The sequence below is a fragment of the Patagioenas fasciata genome, chromosome 3 (genome assembly GCF_037038585.1).
Source record: "Patagioenas fasciata isolate bPatFas1 chromosome 3, bPatFas1.hap1, whole genome shotgun sequence".
In the NCBI taxonomy this organism is placed as follows: domain Eukaryota; kingdom Metazoa; phylum Chordata; class Aves; order Columbiformes; family Columbidae; genus Patagioenas; species Patagioenas fasciata.
This window is the reverse complement of record NC_092522.1, coordinates 27,653,947-27,677,505: the sequence shown is the minus strand read 5'-3', so window position 1 is coordinate 27,677,505 and position 23,559 is coordinate 27,653,947. Positions and strand designations below refer to the sequence as shown.

Genomic DNA, 23,559 nt, shown 5'->3' with positions numbered 1-23,559 from the left:
AAACCGCATAACAAGACAGTATTAAGCGATCCTCCAGCTAGCACCTGAGCTAGCTTGGCAACACAACACAGTCGTGAGGACATATTAGCTTAACAGTGGAATCACTAAGCACTCAAGTCATGGAAATGGGTGTGCACCCCAGCAACTCCATGCAGCCTTTCAGCTTCCCATGTGCTGTCGGGTTGGCCTGGCTCACACCCACCCAGCTTAGAGCACAAGCAGAGCAAAAGCAAGTTCCATTGCACTAATCCACAGAGACGTGACCTTAAAAATTCTCAGTTGGCTTTTGGAAAGAAGCATTAAATTTGCTAATAAAAGCTGTTGCACTCTTTTACAAACACAATTGCTACATATTAAATGCCAGTAATCAATTGTGAAAATTGGTAACAGCGAACGAAGGTAAACATTTTGTTAAGTATCTCTAACGTACTTATATTAACCTCTCATATGAAAGGTAAAACCAGCAGCCTGTAAGGTGCTGGAAGTTCTGTTCAAGAGGATCCTGATTCCTGTGTTCAAAGCTGAAACTTTCAATAATTCAACTTCCAATTTCCCACATAAACCAAAAGCAGTTTTTGCCTGGATACAAAAGAAAATTATTAGTACCTGTGAAAAAAGGAAAAGAAAAAGGTTCTAGCTAATAGAAATATTTCATTCTAACAACAACAACAAAACAAAACAAAAACAAAAAACCAAACAAAAACCCCACATTTATTTAAGTTTCCAGTGTTTAAATTATTCTATTGTTTTATTGAAATTCAGATTAAATTATATGAGAAACACTCTTTTTTTATCCAGAAGTGTGTGTTTTATTTCATTGTGCTTTCCTGTTTGTTTATTCTTTCATGAGGTATAACATTTGGACATGTTGAAGCTGTATAAGTCATAAATCTCTAATATTACATTCTTCTCAAACTAGTCCGACAAGTTCTAAATACAAGTGGGCCAAATGTTTGAAGAAAGCTATCGCACCTCAAAGATACGGGGCATTTCATGTACTTCTAGACCTGTTATTTTCAAAGTTGCAAGGACATTTACATCTTCTAACCTTCCTATCACAGACTATTGCATTTTATCCAGGTAAATCAGATTATCTCCATCACCAGAAGAAATGATATTTTCTTATTTTCTGGTTACATCTGAGGAAATGCAATTTTTTTTTTTTTTTAAAGGGAAAAAATGAGAGAAATCAAATATAAAGATCAAAGTTTTCTAAAAATGTATTCAGTAACTTCTAACAAAGCTGTACACATTGATGAAGTAAAAACAAAGTCCACACAAGACTTTATTTTAACCATATGGCAAGGCAGCGCCAAAAAAAAAACAACTGTCCCAGTTGCTCTCCAGACTCCAGATCCTACCCTTTAATTCTCCCCTGATCCTCTCTCCTTGTGCCCCATGCACAGGAGCTGGGTAGGGGCAGAGAAGAGCTGTGGTACAGTGAAGAAGCACAAATTCCTTGGACAGTCCCACTTGCTTATAAAGGTATGAAATATTTGTTGAAGTACTGCCTTAGTTTTGGACATGGTGCTATTTTATATGCTATACAATTTACCTTGCTGAAATACCTAGGCACAAATGAATTAATTTCAACATGAATCTAAGCTTTAATTAGACTGAATATCCTTGCTTTTTCAAGTTCAAGTCATATCCTTTTCATTACCTGAAGGTAGTTTATTTTTTGTGGTATAATATTTAGAACATTCAAGAGCATGTTAAGAAAAAATGAATGCATATCCAGTCTACATAAATGTAAATTTATTCATAATCAAGAGCAGAATATTTTTCTATGGCATTTATCAAAGCAAATATCCTTATATAGGTATTGTTACAAAATGAACAGAGTGCTTAAAACAAGGGATGATCCCATGCTTTTATGAACATATTTTCAGGTTTGTTAGCGAGCTAAAGCTGTTCTACTTCATCAGAAAATAAAACCAATGATAAAGAGATGCAATGAAAACACAAAGGTCTTTCAAAAGGTTTTGAATAAACAAACTGCTACTTTGCACTGAACTCTTTCTCTCTGCTACTTCCTTCTACATTTTATGAAGAAAGAGCAAATTATCATGGCAGAAAATATGAAAGGCTAACATTTTCAAATACATTCAACATTTCTCATAAGTTGGAGGCAGGAGACATTTTTTTAACTCTTTCATATATTTCTGGTCAATTCTCTATTAGTTACCGAATTTATCCTTGAAGAAAATCTGTATTTAAATTACATACGTATTTTTGAGGACCTGTTTTAAAACAAAACACCTACTGTTGTTCAAAATGGCTCATCCACCTTAGTTTCAGAAAGAAGAGGTTAAACAAAGTGGACACATGAACCCTTAAGTATTTAAGATATTAACAAAATCAGAATCATTTTCACCATTTCACACCTCTACCACCCATCTTTAAAACTTACAGCTAGTTTTATGAGGTATTCAGTACCCGGGAAAAGCTGCTGAATAGTAAAATCCAGAAAATGTTCTGTGTTGTTATAGATTACATTCCACTTTGTAAAATTCTGCTCATTGTTGGCAATATAAATTATATAGCGATCTAGGATTCCATTTACTTCTACTGGTTCTTTCCATCTGCAAATAAAAGCAAAATATGATTAAGACAAGCAAAGATCCAGACCACACTAAAAAAATGTAAGGCTCTGTTTAGGGGACTTTGTGGGGTTTATTTTAAGAATATGAAAACATCGTTGCGCAACCATAAAAATAAATCTAAGGTGTACCTCTAATGCAGTATGTGTACTTAACTGATAAATGATTACAGTAACACACAAAGCAGGGGCTATGAAACGAGCATATCACCAGAACATTTCCTGTACTGAAGTTTGCAGAGGCTATGCCCATATGTAGGTTATACTGATTGCGTAAAGACAAAATGGAAATTAAGTTGGCAAGTGATAATCAGAAGGTTCACAGAACCACTAAACTAATCACTTCTATGCATTTAATCATAATAAATTTAATTTTATGTCACAAACCCTTCCCCTGATTGAACTCACTGGAATTCTTGAATAAACTGATGCACTATTGTGTTGTCAGGAAAGAAGAAATCCTCACTTACTGTACATATATAGTTCTAGAATCCAAAACCGTCAGGACTGGGGCATCTACGTGAGATGGTGGCAGCTGTGCTGTAAACAAGGTGACCTGAGAACTGTTTGTACAGCCAGCAAGCGTGCACGCAGTGAGCCGAAACTGGTGTGGCGTAAAAACTGCTAAATCTAGGGCAAAAAAGGAATATGAATTTACTTTGTGTATTAATTTTAGCTTGTTTTTCTATACCTACCAGAGGGTGATGAAGAAGGACCTGTATCTCTTAAAGATTTCACAATTGCCTCAGAGGAATGGATAGGTGCTGGCTACTTAATAGCAAATAACTGCAAATTTTGACTACTAATAGGTCTATGGGGCTTGCTTTGGTTGAGATGACCCCATTGTGCAGTACATTCACAGTAAAACACACACCACTCAAACAAAACAAAGGTGTTGGCCTCTTCAGTGCTACATACTATATCAATTTACTACAGCAGCAAATGAACACCTTTAAGACAATTAAATTAAATCAAGTTAATGAAAAAAACAAGTACAGGTTCATTAACACAGATCATTATTTTTTTTAAACGTGCTGTATGATACATGAATGTCAAAAATCAATATACACAATGATTCACTATATGCATATTTCACTGTAAGCATGAACACAAAGGAAGCTTATTGTTGCCACCACTCGTACTGGTCTGTTCTCTCTTTGACTGTTTGTCTTCAGCTGCATGGATGCCAACAACCTGTCTAACGCTACAGCAAAAAGACCTGTTAAATCGTGATTTGTTATGAAGCTATCTTGAGTTTCAACTACTGCAGAAAATGCTGAATAAAATGTAGCATCTTTGCTGAAAATATATTCTAAAATATCTTTAGCTTCATATATTCTTCCCTACATTTATAAAGGATTTTTTTTTGTGTAGAAAAATATAGTAAGAAACTAATGCAGACATAATTTTCTCATCTTTTTAATTTTTATTAAAATACAAATGACAGATTTTAATGAGCAAATCCTTTAAGAAGGAATTTACAATTGAGGTTTTGGCAACAGTACAAGGTATACAAATAAAATGCATATGCTATAGATACATATTTTCAGTATGTGTTTTTGCGCTATCATTTTGAACAAAATTATTTGAGAGCACAAACTCAAAAATTGCAACTGGATGACAAAGTCATCACTGAAGCAGAAATGTTGTAGATCCAACTTCTTTCTCATTAGTTTTCCCCTCATATAATGTCTCTGGTCCCCACTGCAATGGAATTCCTTCTGATTTACTCCACTCTGTGTGAGGAAAGAGTGAACTTATGCATTTTTATTGAAAACACAGTATCACCCAGTGGTATTGTTCTATGGAGCACTTGGCAAAGTGCAAGTTAAAAAAAAAAAAAAAGGCTGTAACAAAAAAAAAAAATCAATAAATTAAAAAAAAAGAAAAATCATCAAGTGAATGCCTGTAACACAGTGACATGTTTAATCAACATAATGGGGCTGATTCTACCAGGGTTAAGCAGTGCTTATGTGGGTGAGAGGGGGAAAGCACACTCCAGAGCAGGTGCTCAAGCTGGCTCAGCAAGCAGAGAAGGTAAAATCCACACACTGCACCGGCTGCATTGCCCTCATTAGTGTACACCTCCCCGGAGCCTTTGCTCCTCACAGCTGCCATCAGAGAAGCCACAAAAAGTACAGATGGAGATGGAAGTCTGTGAGACAAGTATCAGATACTCTGTGTTCTGGGTGGGCAAACAAGTGAGCAGAAGGATTCTAGTTTTAGCAATCCTAAAACAAAGAGCAGAAAGCAGTCCATGGCACCTGTTTATTTCATATCCTTGTCAACAGTGAATGCGCATTCTAAGTTGAAACTGTATCATAGGGCTTCACTTAGCAGAGTAAATATAAAACAAGGGTAGGGAGAAGAGAAAGAGTAGATTTCTCTTTCTCCATTTCTTTAGGGTGGATCACTCTTTTCCTTGTACACAGATTTGGGATGGGGCTTGCAGAGTGGTATTTTTCTCTCCTTTAAGGAAAACTGCTCATAAAGGAACCACTTTTTTAAAAAAAGGTAGCTTGGACTGAAACCCCGATTTGATGCACACTGTTGCTGATGAAACTACTTGTATGCATAAGAGTTTCTGGAAATACCTGGTTAAATTTGAACATGGAGGAATTTTGTCAAGGATTAAGATAATGTAAGATAGAAATATGTCTTATTTTGCTCCCTGAAAAACACACATGACTTTAAGTAACTGTGTGTGTCTCAGTGTCTGGAATGAAAAACGCAAAATGACAAGGCTGGGAAACATGCAAAGTTTAAAAGAAAAGGAAAAACCAGGAATGGAAACACAGGACATATGAGCAGCAAGATCCTTTGGGATGAACTGATAAGCATACTGAGAGGGGAGAGAAGGAAAGGAGAGACTAAAAAAAAAAAAAAAAAGTAGAAAGATAAAACTATGAAAAAAAGCAAATTGGCACCAGGATCAGAGTAAATCTTTATTCCTCATCTTGATTTAGTAGTGCCAATGTATTTTGACGAGTAAATGCCAAATATTCAACGGAATATGAAAGATTTTGATGGGATAAAGGTTACAAAGAAAAATCACATTAGTGGGAGCAGGAGAAGAACATATAGAAATTTGAGAATTAAGAATGTTACTCAAAGCATGAGCTTTGCAGTAAATGAAAATCTCTCCATAGACTTCATCAAGGTTTAGATTAGCCCACAAATATAGTGTAGGCTGTATTTCTAAAAGGTCAAAACCAGAAATAGAGAAACTGAACACTAAAAATTGTATAACATCATAATTGATGCAATTATTTGTCGCAATCTGATTTGGCAGATATTTTCCTATTGAAAGTTCCAAGTGTGTCATAATGGATCAATGGATTCAAACAACTACAGATACAAACATGAATGTGAATGAGGAGGGAGGAGGTTCTTAAAACTACAAAGCCACTCTTTGTCAAGGTCCTCTAGCAACAATGCCTTGTTTTCCATTTGCTTGATTGCATGATTTGCATAAGATCAAATGTAGGCAATTGTGGACATGAAAAAAAGATCACTCTGAAACACATTAGAAATGGATCCACAAGCATTATACAGAAATGTGTTACAAGAAAATGCACCCCAGTGCATGGAAAACTCAGTGATTAATGTCAAGCAAACTATAATTTACAATATAGGGCATGAATTATATGTTATTTTACAATTGATGTCATGCTGTTGCTGGAAGAATTTCATTGATCTCAATTTACAAAATGAACCCAATAAGCAGACAATTATTTTCTTTTTAACTCACAGCAAAAACTGAGACCTTTTTCTTACACATTTGCTTGATCAGGTTATATTCCTGTGTGTTCCACAATTCCAGTCCCCTGTGTTACTTTAAAATAATATCAAATGCTTCTTATTGCAATTTTCCAACATCTAATCTCTTAAATCACTTATTTATTACCAAAATAAAGCTAAACTTAAAAATTATAGAGCTTTACTGAGAAAAATCTAAATTCAGTCTTTGTTCTTGTACTCATTTCTGGACTCAAAAGGGCAAAGAAAAAAGATACCTTCTCAGGGGTAAGATTTCCCTCAAATTATTCTATTAGGGTAGCAGGTAGACAGAAAAATAATTCTCCATTTTTCATATCAAAAACAGAACAAAAGAAGAAAACTAAAATAAAACTCCACATATTTGTTTTAAAACCATTACGTACTTTCCCCAAAGAAACAGGCGAGGTGGAGAGAGGGGATGGGCAGGGAGAGAAGAGGTCAACCTGTCTTTTCATCTCTTTGACCTCAGAGGCAATACAAACAAGCTAAATTCTTTTCTAACTCATATGTCAGCATGAGAATTGCTAACTACAGTGGCTGTCATTAAATTTGACATTTGCATACCACTGCATTTATTATACATGTGGTACATGTAGGACTTCCCACACTAACCACAGCAACTATCTTAAATATCATGGCAAATCTAACTACAGTGGCTCGTAGATATCTAGTTTCTAATACCCACCAGCATAAGTCCTGATAGCATAATCAATGCATGAGACAGAAAGAATAAAGAATGACCTGTTTGCATGGTCAATAAGAGCACTCACTTTGCTCTCATCAAATTCAAAGGGTAGTCATTGAAAGATAATACGCAACACTACAGTGCTACTTTTAATATGGAATTTGAGAGATATTACTAAGAGAAGAAAAACAGTCAGTAGAGAAAAAAAAAATCCCTGATATTACAGATTTAAGAGCTTGACTCAAAACATGAGCTTTATCATCAAGATATCAGAGTACATCACAGTTCAATAATAACATGATAGTAATGTCTACAATGTGTTAATTTATCTGCAACATGCAACATTCTGCATTCAGGTTTACAGCAAGGAGTCACATACCCTTCTTTCCTCCCATCTTCCACCCTATTTCCATTCTTCCTGGTTTCAGCCAGTTGTTGTAAGGACCAGAAATGGCAACATCCTGTCCTGGTGAGTGCTCAGCTGAAACGTGACTTGCGTAAGGAACCCCACATAGTTTCTCTCAGGAAAATAATTGGGACAATAGCTATCCCATTGTTATATTCAAAGGAAAATAATATGGCAGCACTGTAGCAAAGGATTGTTAGCAGCACAACAAAGAAAACCTGCTGAGAGGGTATGAAGATGAAAAACTTCCAAAGAATTCCAATCACCACGTTGTTTATGTAGGTAGACTGTACAACTACTTCAGCTCATTATTCACAGGCTTATTCAGTTCTCTCATCTTAGTTCTCATAGTTTGTTAAATTAACTCACATTAACTTAATATTTAATTAGAATGTAAACTCTTTGGGATCATAAATCTGCACCACCAAATATAAATATATCCCCATCTGACTTTTGTGCACTACCAAAAAAAAATTCAATTCATAAAGTGCCAAGATTGTATTATCAGGCTTGCTCCATCAGACATCACTAGCAATTTTCCCCCTTTCACCATTTTCTAAAAGCAAGCAACAACTCATATATAAATTTTAGTACAGTATATCCTGCTTTCTATATATAGAAAGTCACTTAATTATATTGACTCCTGAAGAACCACCACTAATGTACAATCTTCTCTGGGAAGGTGTTACGCTAATACTGCATCTTTTTCACAGTATCTCCTGTGAACCCCATGCCATACTCATCACTCCCTTGAAAATATTTCAGAAAAACAGTGTGTCAGAAATGACACCACTTGCCTATTTCAGGCAACTCAGTCAAGCCCAAGAAAACTGTGCTCATGCACCCGTTTGTATGAATTAACAATGAATGGCCCATTAATTGAAGAAAACAGCTATCTTCCAAGAGAGTGACAAATTCTGCTGGATATTATTTAATAGTTAAGAATGTTCCAGAGTGAGATTTAAAAAAAAAAAAAAAAAAAAAATTGTGAAGCCACTAAAAACAAGGGCAAGAAATAGAGATTAAAAATCTCAGGGTCACAAATAATGATTTTCAAAAAGCACCATAAGCTGTTGTTCTGCTCTCTGACCAGCAAAGACTTTGACAAAATGGCATCTGGACAAAACAACTTTGCTTCTGGCTGGCCAACAAATGCTGATGTGTTTTAGAAGCTATTTGCTCAGCAGTAAATATCGCTGGTTTTCCAAATGAATCATAAAGGAGTAAATCTTCATTCCATTTGAGATTTATATGCTTCAGAATAGTTTAGGAAAGGTACAACTTCCAGGCCTTATCTGAAGGGAATTAAATAGCATAACACAAAACTGTATATCATATGTGAGCACCAAAAGCATGATAGCCATGTGTCAGACTGTGCAAAAAAGTTATATTCAAGAAGAAAAACCCTTTGGCACGAATGAGAAACAAAAGACTCTTTATTCATTTCAGTTTGCAATGATTTCAAACAAGTCATGGAAGTTATTACATGTGTGTGAAAGAACTACAGTTCCACTTTTGGTAAAGTGGCAGCTCCAAAGTATTTTAATGCTTTTAAATGTAATTATGTTTTAACAGCAAAAATTGTGAGTCTATTTGTTTTTACATGTAGTAACAGCATCTCTTGGTTAAGCTCTTATAACACTTAACTGTTGCATAGAAAAGCCTTTCTGCCATTTATCAGCCCAAACTCTTGTACTACACTGAACACAAACTCTTCCCTCAAAGGTTTGATTTCATCCTGGCCAATTCACAAGGCCACATTAGAATCCACTACTGATTATTGTCTTTTATTTTCCTTTTTTTTTTTGTAGAATTACTAGTTTTAACCTTACCGTAGCAAGGTACTCGTCTTTTCAATTCAACATGTAGATTATTCCTTTCCCATTGCAAAAGTTGGAATACTATGGGTATGTTTTCCAAGCTGATTTTGCCCTCCACTTAGGACACATGAGCTCAAAATCCTTAAGGTGCTCAGTTGAAGAAAACTCAAATCACGTGGAGTGCTTCATACCACATTGTTTAGAAAAGGTTGAAGGGAAACATCAGAAAATAGATTTAAACTTCTCTTAATACTTTACCACCAGTTAAACTACCTGATTCCTTGTGTGACTCAAGATGGTACTTCATGGTGCATGCGTGAAGCTCCTTGGGACCCTCCTTCCCTGACATCCCTAAAGTGTTTCCCTAGCTCGTGATCATTAGTCATCATTAAAAAAACAGTCATTTTGGGAGGTTTATAAAGGCTTCTCTTGCTGCCAAAACAACACCAGTCAGTGCAAACATCCAGCATCAAATGAACTTCCAAGTTACGTCTTTGTTTACTACAATTAAAACCATGCATTCTCTCCCTAGTTTGCTTCAATTATAACAGCTGGAAAAATAAGGTGAGTTTGAAGGTCAGAATGGCGGGAAGCAGAAAGAGGACAAAGCAGATTAATTTTTACCAGGCACATGAAGAGAACTAATTGTGGTCATACCAATATCACTATCTTAGTTTTATTTCTCTCTTTGCCATTTCTTTGCACATCGTACAGCATGATGCAGCCCTGTTTTAAGATTTAAATCAAAATTTCCATTCATGAATGCTTCCAATCCAGCCACTGTATTGCTATCAGTTTAAACGGATGTTAGTATACATCTTAAGAAGCACGATCCCTATGTCAATCTTGAGCCAAAAAAAAAAAGCTAAAAAGGAAAAAAAAAGTGTTTTGAACATTTCGTCTCTGTATTACTTCAGTTTTATGTCCACAACTGGAAAATATATTTACACTAGGCAACTACCCTGCCAATTTGAATCTCAGATACCTGCTACTATAAAACTGGAACTACTCGGGATTCACATTAGTATGACCAAGAACCCCTTGGCTCACTAACAGAAGTACATCCTGTATTCCCAAGTAATTCTGATCTTGCTGCAATGGGAGAAACAAAATTCAGAACCAACATACATTTGGTGCAAAGTTAATTGTATCAGGTCAAGAGAAGTGCCTGACTGCTACTTTTACAACCCTCTGAGGAACACATATGCATGTGCAGCTATGTTAGAAAAACCAGTAAGATTTTCAGTTATATAAGAATATAAGGTAAGTAATACAGCAACTATTACTATTGAGTTTATATAAATCAATTGTGCAGTCTCATCTGGAATAGTATATATTCCAGAGTGCAGAAATAAAGTCTGTCTGGAAAATGGCAGTTCAAAAGCACAGGCTTACAAACAGTCTCTTAGGAAAAGAAGCTGAAAAAACAACCTGAGAAAAGGAAACAAAAAATTTGACACACCATACAGGTATATAAGATAGTAAGTGCTACACAGAAAAGCAATTAGGACCTTGTGTCCCCATGAACTCCCTTTCAATAATATGGGGGGGGAAAGGACATCCAATAAGTCTAGAAAGTGGAATTTTGAGAGAAAGTCATCCCACCCAAAATCATGGAACATCTACAGCTGACAAAAAGATTCAGATTTATCTTTATAAATCAAATTCTGAGGAGAGACATTAAATATCATCATGTTCTTAAAACTATTTTTATAGGCATCACTGTAATTTGCAGATCTGTAGAAAAGTGCTGCAAGATTTCTATACTTATATCTGTATTTGAGACTACTTAGAACTCTTCAATACTGTATTTTATTTTTTAAGTTTCCTGCCTAAGTAAAGAAAAAGATGGATGGGGTGAAATAAATTAATTTCCAATTTTTTTTTCTACAAAAAGTAAACCATAAAATTACTAGTAGATTTTTACTTATTAAAATTGACTATGCATACTAAATCACAAAATGCCATTTTAACCTCAAAGCCATTGTTTATTCAACAAAATGTTCAACAACAAAAAAATTCATTAAGTGGAAACTTAATGTGACAACATACTCAGATTAGAAATTGGAATCTAAACAAGAAAATACAACAATGGCTGTTTGAACTGCTATCAGATAAAGATTACAGATTAGTGGTTTATAAGTTATGAAATTTAGCTATATATGCATTTTCTATCTATTATGGGTAACTTGTTCCACCATTTTTCATAATACCAGGCATGCAAAATGATAAGAGAACAACTCTCACCATCCAGGCAAGGCATCGTAAGATTTAAGAGTTTCCGTAGAAGACATACTATCCCCTTCCCAGGACCAGAACAGCTCTGTACATCTGAATTACAGTCAGAGAATACAAAGGTTTGCTAAAAATTACTGTAGTGCTGGAACAAGTTTAGTGGGAGGACTCAGCTTCTGAGTATTGTCCCTAAACACACCAATTTATAGCAAGTTAAATCTGTTGCAAGACTGCAAAAGCTGAGCCAGTTTTCAGCTGGCCACAGAATTAGAAGCATTGTAAAAAATAGAGTACTTCCACTTGCTCTCCTCTGTTCTTAACAGAACGAGCAGTCCTAGATGTTGAGTCATTAACATAGTCAATACGTGGTTGGGGAAAACTGACATTTCTTTTTTTTTAAAGTTTACTAGCTTTATACTTCATTGCAAAACACACACACACAAAATGCGCCCAAACCCTGAGAAGTCCAAAGTTTTTTTCAAGTCGACATGTTGTACTACCCAATTATGTCATGTAGTGTCAGTAATGTCATCAGATAACATAACTGTCACAATCTGATGTGATGCATTAAACTGGGATTACTGGAATAAATCATGTTTGTGGGTACACAGATCACAGGTGGTGCAGTCAGCTGCTCTGTATTATGAAGTATCTATAGGATGTGCAGATTAGGATATAATGTTCAGAGGCTTGTTCTCGTTTGTGAAGTGCTTTGCAACCATAACTCAATAGTAAGGAGCCACCAAACAGTTATAATGGTATAAACTATCATCAGGGAAAAATACAAATTGATCAGTGCCAGTGATATAAAAGAAAGAGCATGCATCTGTCCCCAGTCTCATAAATCCAGTGGTTATTGCAGGCTTTTTCTCTATCCCACACATATTTATTAATAACAGTAACTATCATAAATAATAATAATACAGAGTAGTTCCTTTCAAGATGAATGCTCTTATTATCTGTTGATCCTTTACCTTATTTCTTACATCCTGTCTGTCTTCCTCCCGTAAACAGTGGGGAAGAGCTATTTTAATTTATTGTTTGAAGTTTATGCCCTTTAATTTGCAACAGTGTGCTACGCCAAGAAAGTTGTCTGTGTAGGCTCCCTGAAATATCTGCATACCTTACCTGGCATGTTAAGCTTCTACAGAGGAGGCACAGAATTTACATTCTACAGTATGTTATAAATAAGTAATAAGAACAGATTAGAATTATGCATTTACACCTACTAGTGAGAGTGAGATGCATAATTCACAAGTGGCAAACCCTTAAGAGGCTTTTGTATTTCACCCCAACCTTCTCCCCACTCCAACCTTGAGTATGTAGAACATAGTATATTTTTCAGTCCCACTGCTCCACAATTATTTCTTTTTCCCAGTTAGACTGTTTAGATTTCATAATTACTACTTTATCTTTCTTGCCAAAAAGCAACAGACACTATATGTTAGTAGTCATCGTTGGGAATGTATCTGCTTTATGCTACAGTATTTTTGTCACCTTTCTGAATTTTTGTGATACTCAGGGACATTACTGCCAGAGGCCGATTTTAACTGGCAGTGCTTTCAGAAGGTGGCAGAGTAAACTGAAGTCCTCAACTTACAAAGAGAACACAGAACTTGCAACTGAAACTTCCTTATGCTTCATAGTTCATGTGATGAACTGCTCCTCCCGTTGGATCTGCAGAAGCAGACTAATCTCTGTGCCCATTCATGTCCTCTGCTTCTCTGCTGAAGCCTGTAAACTAATATCTGTTGTGACCACAACTTATATGACAGCACACAAAGGTCATAGATTTTGCAGACCCTGTGGCTTTCCTTCACAGAGGTTCTACCTATAAGCTGCACTTTGTTACTGATTGATAAAGCATAGGAGCAAAGAATGATTTTATTCTAGTTGCTTTAATATTTTTTGGTTCTCTGGCTGAAGCCCTACAATGTTGATTAATGTATCTTCCAAAAAGAAATCACTAGGGACATATTCTTTGGTGGAAGGTGTCATATTTTAATTTCTCTCAATTGTTTTGAACTTAATCTATTTAGTTCTTTGGGTTTTCCTTTGCCTTGTGGGCAATTATTTTAAATTAGGTACTGGTTCTAACTACCATTTATTTATTCTGCCTAAACCTCTGCCAGGCAATTTCTTTTCATAGTTAAGCTATGACTTGTATCTCTCTTCTTCTGGTAACATTCATTTATTTATTTGACTAATATTTTGACTTCTTCAGTGTATCTCACTTTATTTTGAGTTTCCTTGACTAGCTTTCTATGTACTTTATTTCTGCCTGTAATCTGAGGAGAAATACTTCAGTTATGCATGTATTTTAATTCCCAGTAAAATGCAACAGCTTAAAAATTGTCATGTGACATTGCAAAAATGGTATTAAATCCCAAAAGCCGTATCTCAAAAATTCAAAATGCGTTACTTGAAATTAAAATAACACATTTACCCAAACTTTTAAGAATAGCAAAAGGTACCATAATTACTTTGATATATAGAAGAGCATTCTTGTGCTTGAGCTGATGAAAAGGCTAGCACAGCAGCTCATGAGAACATGTCAACATTCTTGTCAATTGGATTATTGTTCCTTGATCAGAAAACAAATGACTAACAATATTAAAATTAAGTGACCATCAATAGTGCCAAAGTTGAAATCAGTACAAAACTCAGCTTTCAAAAGGAAGCTGTTGACATACTGCACCATCATGGGTTACTTTCCACTATTGACAATTTCCTTCATTTTCTACATTTCTCCTAGAATAGACTGTGGAAATTTTCACCATTTATGTATCCTTTGTATGAGCTCACCCAGACTAGCCAATGATACTGGAAAGTTCAGCAACAAGGACCCAGAAACTTTTGATAAGTTATTCTCTAGCTACCTCAGAATAACCTTCTGTACTAACAAAACGTTATCAAAGCTATTCACCCACTGTCCTAACAAGTAAGCTTCCAACTGTTGGAGAGCTGTTTTAGCTGCCCCTCCTATCTATTCAACTATGATCACAACTCTATACCAATTAGAAAAATTTTTAAGTAAAAATATTGTAAGTCTCCCCCAGGATGTTTGTATCAAATGTTATCAGTTCATACATCTCTGTTGATGGAAAACACATAAGCTCACAGAAATAACACAGAAACTTTTATTAAATAACAAATTAGAATTCTGGAGTTGGAGGAGCTGGAAGTGTGTGCTGCTTCTAGATTGCTGTGTGGTTTTAGATCAGAGTCTTGATTATTTGTCATTCTTGATAGCATTCTAGCTTGCTTGCCAGTTGTAGATGATGTTCTGGATTGTCTTGTGGTTCCAGAGTGGGTTCTAGATGATTTGAGGTCTAGCTTTTACTTGTCGGTTCTAGATCATGTTCTTGATCACTTTATGGTTCTAGATCTTGTGTTCTGGCTGATTTGTGCCTCTAGATAATGCTCTAGCTTGCTTAATGACTCTACATCAGGTTCAGCTCATTCTATGGTTCTAGATGGGAGTTCAGGCTGATTCACAGTTCTAGAGCTGATTTGCGGTTCCAGTCAGCACTCTAGCTCACTCACTGGTTCTAGAACAGGTTCTAGATAGCCTTTGAGGTTCTAGATCAATATCAATGTGGCGTTGTTGTTCTGGATCAGGTTCTAGATTAGCGGCCTCACTTAATTGCTCTAGAACAGGTTCTTGATCATTCTGAGTTTCTAGATCATGCTCCCAATCAGCATGTGGCTCTGCAGTGGGGTTGGGTTCTAAGTTGGGAGCTGGTCTTAAAATTTAGTTCAGGAGTTACTCCTGTTTTGGCATCTCACGAAGATTCCTGGCACTTGCTGATGAGAGCAGTCTTGGTGGGGATTTTCATTTCCTGTTTTTGTTTGGGGTTTTTTGCGTGTAAGGTCCCTTGACCTTACTTTGTTTTATAGCAAAACTGGTTTTCAGAAGAATTCGGCTTATTCTCTCCCCTTTCTCAAAGACTTCTGTGTCACCCCACCCAATGATGTCATCAATGTATTTCAGGTGTTCCTGAGCATTGCCCTGTTCCAGTGCAGTCTGGGTCAGTCTGCGGCAAATAGGGCTGTGTTTCCACCCCTGAGACAATTGTTTCCAGGTGTACTAGATGCTCTTTCACGTGAAAGCAAACTGTGGCCTGCACTCTACTGCCAAAGAAATGGAGAAAACTGCATTAGCAATGTCAATTGTGGCAAACCATTTGTCTGCCTTTGGCTCCAGTTTGTATTGCAGCTCTAGCAAGTCCGGCGCAGCACCATGACTTCATTCAGGCCATGATAGTCTACTGTTAGTCTCCACTCTCTATTGGACTTTGGCACTAGCCATATGCGACTGTTACAGGGGAGTCTTACTGGTCACTTATTAGCTTTCCAGTTGATGGAGTTACTTATGGATGGGAATCAGAAAGGCTTGGTCAGCGATTGACATCAATGCTAATATTTCCAGGTACAAAAGACATGCAGTATGTTATCACCAGGGTAAAAATTTACACTTTCCCACCTGATCGCTTATTCTCTTACACGTGCAGACTTTGTGCTTTGCCACTTCTCACCAAAATAATTGAACAGCAACATTCTTAAATTAGAAATCCAGATGCTTATTTACATGCAGCCATAAACACACCCAGACATGCAGAAAAAATAAAAATTCATCCTATAAACATGACTTAATGTGTCTCTGTAATAAAGGAACATGGTATGCTCAAAGCAGCCATCAGAGAAACAATAACAATGTTTATCACCCGCCTTTCCATTCACCTTAAGACCATGAGTCTACTAAGCATTACTTAAAGTACACTAATCTGATGTTCTTCTTACATGTTTAGTTCTATGTTCACCCATGCACTAGTTAATTTCCCAGTAACATGTCACTTTAATGTGTCATTCTACTCACACCATGGAAAAGAAAGAAAAAAAGATAAACCCCCCCAGCAGCTTTCTAAGTCCAACTAAAATTTATGTAAAATGCTTCAATCAGAAATAGATTGTCATAAAAATACAATATTTCATCGAAAACTCACAGAAAGCATGATGGAGTTCAGTACTGACTAAAAGGCTATTAAGATTTATGTAAACAATTTAGGCAATCAGTGTAAAAACCTAAGATTTCTGGCAGCGATTCAACAGGAAAGGAAGTATCCTACAACATCTTTCATGCTTTATGTCTTGCATATGTTTTCACACAACTTAGGAAGAAAGGGAAACAGACTGAAAATACAGAAATCCTCCTCCAACCATATCAACCACCAAATACTTTAAAAATCAAACTTATATCCAACTATTTCATGGCATGATAGTAGTCTGGTTGGTATTCACACACAAGACAAGACTTGTGAAAGACGAAAAATATTCAGAAAGGTCTGGACTAACAATAACAGAAAAAGACTTTAATTAATGAAACGCTAGCACTAACATATTAGATTGCAAACACTCTTTCCAAGACGCTCTAGTGAAACAGACTGGGCTCATTTAGCATCTACATGTATTTCACTTCAACCTGGAAGATGGGAAATAAAGTCATACCAGAGCGCAACAGAATTCTTCTATTTTTTTGTCCATTAAGGCAAAAGCTGTCTGCCACCTTTGACCAGGACCTAAAACAAAGGAACCCAAATCCTTCTGAAAAATGAAAAATACTCAGAAAGGTCTGGACTTACAGTAACAGAAAAAGACTTTAATTAATGAAGCACTTTAGAAATGCAAATTGTAAGGAAGTTGCTCAGATTTATTGAAATAACAACTCAGAAACATATGCAAACATCAAAGTTTCCCCTTTCCATAAATTTGTTTCATAGCTTTCTGGGGTTTTTGTGTGTTTGGTTGGTTGGTTTGGGGTTTGTTTGTTTTAAAATAAATAAAATGCTGAAAATATTTAAGTAATGGTTAATGACTCAATACCCTGCCAGCCATGCATTTAGTAAAACCAAGGAAAAAGAGAACCCTTGGTTGGGAACCCTTCAGAAGTATTACTGTGGTGTGACCTGCCTGTACATTGTCACCATTTACTAATATTCCACTAGTGTTAAAGGAAGGTTGGGACATACCATGTAGAGAGAGAAGGGTCTGTACCTGGTGCAAGGCGAACAGGAACATGTGTACTGCTCAGTCCGAATAATTATCACAGCTGATAAACCAAAACAATTTTGTAATAGCAGCATGGAAAAAATATCTATCTTAAATTAAATATGCATCAAGTGTTTGGCAGTTTGAGAGACCTAAATGAGTAAGGAGATATATGAGTGTGTTTTCCAGGGCATAAGGAAATTCTCAGAGAGAAGCCTTATTATACATCTTGCCACATCAAGAAGGTTGCCTGACCCTTTCCAAGCCCATTAAGTTAGAGCTAAGTGAGGTATATCCTTATGAATGGATATGAAGAAATCCAAATAGAAGCAGCAGGTTTGGCCTTAGTTCCTCTGTGCAAGAGGTGCCATATCTTCATGGACATGAGTCCAGTATTACCTGAAACTAAGTCAAAATGCTTTTATTTTTTTATAAACATATCATTTGTAAGTTGAACACCAAACCTTGCAGTTTCTGATGTTTTCTAAAGCACTTTAAGTCAAGATTTCATTCAGTTATACTTTTTTAAACTATAAGCTCATGCATTTGTTTTACCAGCAAAATTAAAACCGGAACAGAACCCATCACCTTCCCTAACCAGCTACAGGCAAACCAGAATTACCAGGCATACCACTGAAAATACGATCCCACAAAAAGGATTTCAGGCTATGAGCACAACATGGCCAAGAAAACATACTCTGGTTCTCATAGATCTAAGGAGACCTCTCAATGTTTAATAGCAAACAGTGGTCACCATATGACAACGGCTCGCAAAGAGAAACAGTATCACTTGATAGGGCCCTATATGAAGTTCTCCCTGATGAAATACAAAACAAAACAGATTACACCCTTCAGAAATCCCTGAGAACAGAGGTTCACACAGGTAACATTACAACAAACTGATCTTAGAAAGTAGCAAAATAAGAATTTGGTGACTGCAGTGGGAATGTCCTGGAGAAGACCTGAAAATCCACATGACAGTACAGAGCACCTCCAAGAAAATGATGTGTGGCCAGTAAGCTCTGCTGCTTGGAGGTAAAGATAAATAAATAAATAAATAGATAGATAAATAGATAAATGAGCAAACACCAAGACTGTATTTAAATTTTACAAATTGAACTCAATGAACACTTGATTTAAATCTGTCCTCCACAGTACACACACTTTGAAGAGATCTCAGCATCTTTAAGTCTGCTCACCCAATCTAGATATCTGCAAAGGAGAAAATACAGAACTAGTTCCTACAAATATCAAATTCTGATGACTAATTTTGAAGTAAAATCACAAGACAAAATAATCTGGCAGTTTCACATTTTCAGTGGTTTTAATTCTTGTCATAAAATTTAAACAAGCTTGGAAATTGGTGTTTTTCTTCTCTTTGTTTAAAAAACAGAGCCCAGAGTGAAAATATTTCCTACACTGAGAAATAAAGGACTCTCACTCTTCTACAACCACTAGGCTCTGGAGAAGGTATTTACTCCATTTTACATTGTTGCATACAGAAGACTGGGAGGTACCAATCACTCTTATTTATAATTTGTGTTGCATTTAAATTTTTAGAAAGTGGTACTTAAACAACCTGAGAGCTCAGCAATTCCAGCAGGGCTAGCGTGAGTTCTCTCCTGGCTTGCTGTGTTACCCAAATCTGATCAAAGGACAAGGACTCCAGAAGCTTGTCCAGCTGTGGTTTTATAATGACACCATTAGGTTTTGCTCTATAATCAAGGTCCCTAAAAGTCTGTGTAGCTTCAGGCTTAATATCTGCGACAAGGTTAACTGAAATCTGCAGCAAGGATAACTACTTTAGCAGATTGTATCAGCAGGAAATATTTAAACACTATTTAAAAGGATTTTAAATAAGCAGATTTTATTTAACACTGCACTAATGCACTGCAATAGAAAATGATACAACAGAGCTGCTACAAATAAACATAATGCTTTTACCCTTACCCCACTCCCCTCCCTTCTAAATTCCCCAGATTGTCTTATTAAGTCCAATGAGTGTACCAGATCTTTCTGTCTGAAGCTGAAATACAGGAATGCCAGACTCAGACAGCCCATTTGCCCTTTGGTTTTGTGCCTGCTGAATCTGCATTCTGGGTCTGCAGAATTAATTACGATAGTACCGGTCACTGGCAATGTCAGTGTTGCCAGTTCAGGTGTATCAAATGTGCTTGCTTAAATGCCTACAACTTTTGGAGGAAGGCAGCTCCTCCTGTAAGACTGGTGTACTCTGCCCTCTAGTGCTAGGTGCACCAATATATGTTTACTTAAATGCATATCGGGGGCAGAATAAAGCCTGAAGCAGCAGGTGCTCTTTATATGCCATCCTGGAAAACATGTTTTGTCCTCTATGCCTTATCAGCTGGATATGTTGCTAAATTGAATATAAAGGGTGGGCTTGGAACTGTAGCATGGTATTGCAAGACGCTAAAATAAGAAAGAGGCACTGAGGCATATCTCATTGGATCACATGCAAGACATTTTAGATAACTAATTCTAATTGTGAAGAGGTGAAGACTAACTTTTTATTGCTCACAATGGTGTTAAATAACCCTGTGCTTCACAAAAAAAATTTACAAATTGTGATATTCAGAGTTATAATATACATAGATCTAGCACTAACATATTAGATTGCAAACCACTCTTTCCAAGACACTCTAGTGAAAGAACAGACTGGGCTCATTTAGCATCTACATGTATTTCACTTCAACCTGGAAGATGGGAAATAAATGCATACCAGAGTGTAACAGAATTCTTCTATTTTTTTGTCCATTAAGGCAAAAGCTGCCTGTCATCTCTGACCAGGACCTAAAACAAAGGAACCCAAATCCTTGGAAATTGGTTGTTGGAAATTGGTGTTTTTAAACATGGCTATAGCTACAAACTGAATGAAAACTAACCACAAGAACTACATCCAAAAATCTAAGATAAGTACTTTCTTCTCAGTGATTTAGCTTTTTGCAGTGTTACATCTTACCGCAATTATCCTCTATGTACAATTCTGTCGATTTTCCTGTTCAAATTATTTCACTTGACAATTAGTACAACACTGATATTTTGATGGATTTCACTTTTATTACCATTTTCTATCACACAAAACAAGCAGTAGTAGTCATAAGGATAAAAAGTAATAATAAGGATAAAATGTAACAACTGTGCATGGCTGTACATATTGTGTACTGCAATTACTACTGGTTTAGAGCAACATTAAAAAAAAAAAAAATAGCATACTGGTACTAATTTGGGGTTCTCCCATTTTTTAAGTTCAGATATGCTAAGCCTTGTTTGCACAGATGTCAAACATCTGCCTCTTCCCAATAGACAAACAAGGCTTCCATTCTGTCTGGGTTTTGCAGGAGCAACCGTTCCACACTCAGGTCAAATATCAATTTGAATAAGACAAAGCTTAGTTCACATTCTTAGACAAAATTATGAAGACAGCTCTTTCTCACCTTTTCTTAATATTTTGCCCAGAAATCTGGTACAAAGCAGACTGTCACAGCTTTTTAAACTCTTGAGCATGTATTATAATTTTGGATCACTGTATACTCGTTTAACTCAGTTGAAGATTTGCCCTTGTAGCATAGCTGACAGAATCTTTTTTCCTGAAAAACTAGAAACACTTCTTTCAGGTTGGCAGAGAAAAATAAGTTTCATACAGCTGAGTCTTAATAAGAACATCTTTCTTTTAAATATTCACAATGAGAACCATTAGATTCTTCTAGGAAAATTATACGAACACAATTTGTTAACATTGTCAAGTATCTAGTGCCGCAGAAAATGCAGATGTACATCCTCAATGCCAAGTTCAGTGAAGAGACAGGCTTATACATTCTTTGTTTTCTGAAGATATCTACAAAGTCATTTCCCTTTGTAAACACATGAGGTAACAAATGCCTTTTCTCAGTCCACCAAATGCTCAGCATTTAAGAATAGAGGAATATTTTGCTCTAATCTTTTTCTGAAGTTTCTACACAACAATAAGGTTCCCACCAAAACACAGTTTGGCACTTGAGTCACACCTTATCATTACTGTCCTTGCTTATACCATACCTTTCTGCATTTATTAGAGCACATTTTTGCTGGTGGTATTGGCACCATCAGCTCAGGCCACTGCAGTCTGATACTTTTCACTATAAAACCCACTCTGTTTTCTCTTTCATGTAAGGCAGGTAGGAAATTTTTGAGACCAATTTAAAGAAAAAACAAGAAGAAACACCTTGCCTAAATGTAATGAATGAATAAGAAAAAAAAAACAAAACAAAACAATTACATTAAGAAATCTCCATGTTTCAAAGCAGAAGCTTCAATTTTGGTTGTGAGTGTCCAGATGAGCAAGAAAAGCACATTTTCCTCTCTACAAGAAAAATCAGCTCAACTTTTCCTAGAATCAAAAGCCTTTGTAAGATCAGTGTGTATATACTAAGTCTTGAAGAAAACTGTACAAGCTTCTCCATCTCCTCACAGCTGTTAGTCATCTCTAAAAAATGGTAAGCTATGCAGGTTTGGAGAGCAGAACCATGTTACAATTGCTTTCCTGAGCTGCAGGTGTTGGTTGCAAGAGCTTCTGCACTCTCACATGGAGGAACTGAAAACATGCATACAGGGGCATGGATTCACAGAGCCTAAATTCCATCTGGCATCCTGGACTGAATATTTCATCTTTGGGCTTGTCCCTACCCACTGAAGACGTTAGGTGTTCACTGGAATTCAGGATGTGAAACAGCGCCCAGATCGCATGAGGAAGCAGCACCACGTAAGGCAAATGCATGAAGGTAGGAGACAGAAAAATTGCAGACAGTTAACGAAGATGTCACGGTACAGAGGCTGGTTTCATTTCAGTGCTTTATTACTTACAACACAGAAACCAAATTTGTCAATATGGGGAAAATATTTCAAGGCACTAATGGATGATGGATGCCTAATGGCTTCCCGTTTTCAATGTGAAGTGTACATTTGCCATATGTGCTTTTAAAAGGTTTTCTTTTTAATTGCAGCTCACCCCCTAGAGGAAACAAACACTTGAATTTCCATGAAAATCAATGAGTATTTCAAGCCCTCAACAACTGTCAAGATCAGAAAGTAAGTTAACAATACATTTGCAATTATGGTGTTGAGAAAATATAACCCTCCTCAAGTTATGGATTAATTAGTAGGAGTCTAAAATGATCGTACTTTCCATGGTCTGAAGTGGAAGTCAGTGGAGTACTGATTTTCAGATAGAATTGACACCTTACTAAAAATAAAGATTCAAATAAAGACATTTCAATAGATACAGCACTTCAAAAAATACAGAGAGAATCATGACTTTCTAGGATAGACTAGTGGTCAGGAACTGAGTCATATAGCTATTAAATTAGGAAAATCATTTTGTGAATGAATAGGCAACAGATGTCAGAGACAATGAATTCTGTCTCTCTGTTTAGGGTCAATATAATATCATGTTGAGGCAATTAAGTCACTAACATCACCAGCATAAATACAGAAAGGAAAAGGATAATAATATAGGAAAAGCCAAAAATGCAGGAAAGAGACATGTATAACACTGGAAAGCCAAAAGCTGAAATTTTTCACTGTAAAACCACAACCCTTGCAAAAATTAAAAAAAAAAATCAACACCCACAATATTATGTTATACCTTTTTCACCTCTAGCCTACAAAGAAGAAAACCTTGGGCTCTAAGAGGAAGCAAAACCAGGTCAAATCAAAGATACATGCATACCAAAGCAAGATCTTGAATAAACCTGCTTTGGAATGACTGGGATTTCTAGTGACCCAAATCCCAGCCTGCTGGCTCACGTTGCCTCTTCCCCCTCCAGCAGAGTGAAAACTGGCCACTAAATACAATGGATCCAAAGCAAACAGCCTGATCTCCACACCCTGTTCGGAATGGGAGGCAAGAATGGCTCTTGTGCTATATTGCATAGGGCAACACAATCTGGTTCATTAGCTTTGTCTTTTTATCTTATGTCTGCCTAAA

General features: G+C 36.3%; 1 protein-coding gene across 2 annotated transcripts in view; it reads right to left on the bottom strand.

Moving 5' to 3' along the window:
- Positions 1–23,559, bottom strand: part of USH2A (usherin) — a 386,355-nt gene that overhangs the window by 189,007 nt on the left and 173,789 nt on the right. For both annotated transcript variants that reach the window (XM_071805984.1, XM_071805985.1), the window contains exons 33-34: positions 3,073–3,232; positions 2,414–2,585 (exon numbers count right to left, since the gene is read on the bottom strand). In XM_071805984.1, coding sequence (XP_071662085.1) covers positions 2,414–2,585; positions 3,073–3,232 — 332 coding nt within the window. The remainder of the gene's footprint in view (positions 1–2,413; positions 2,586–3,072; positions 3,233–23,559) is intronic.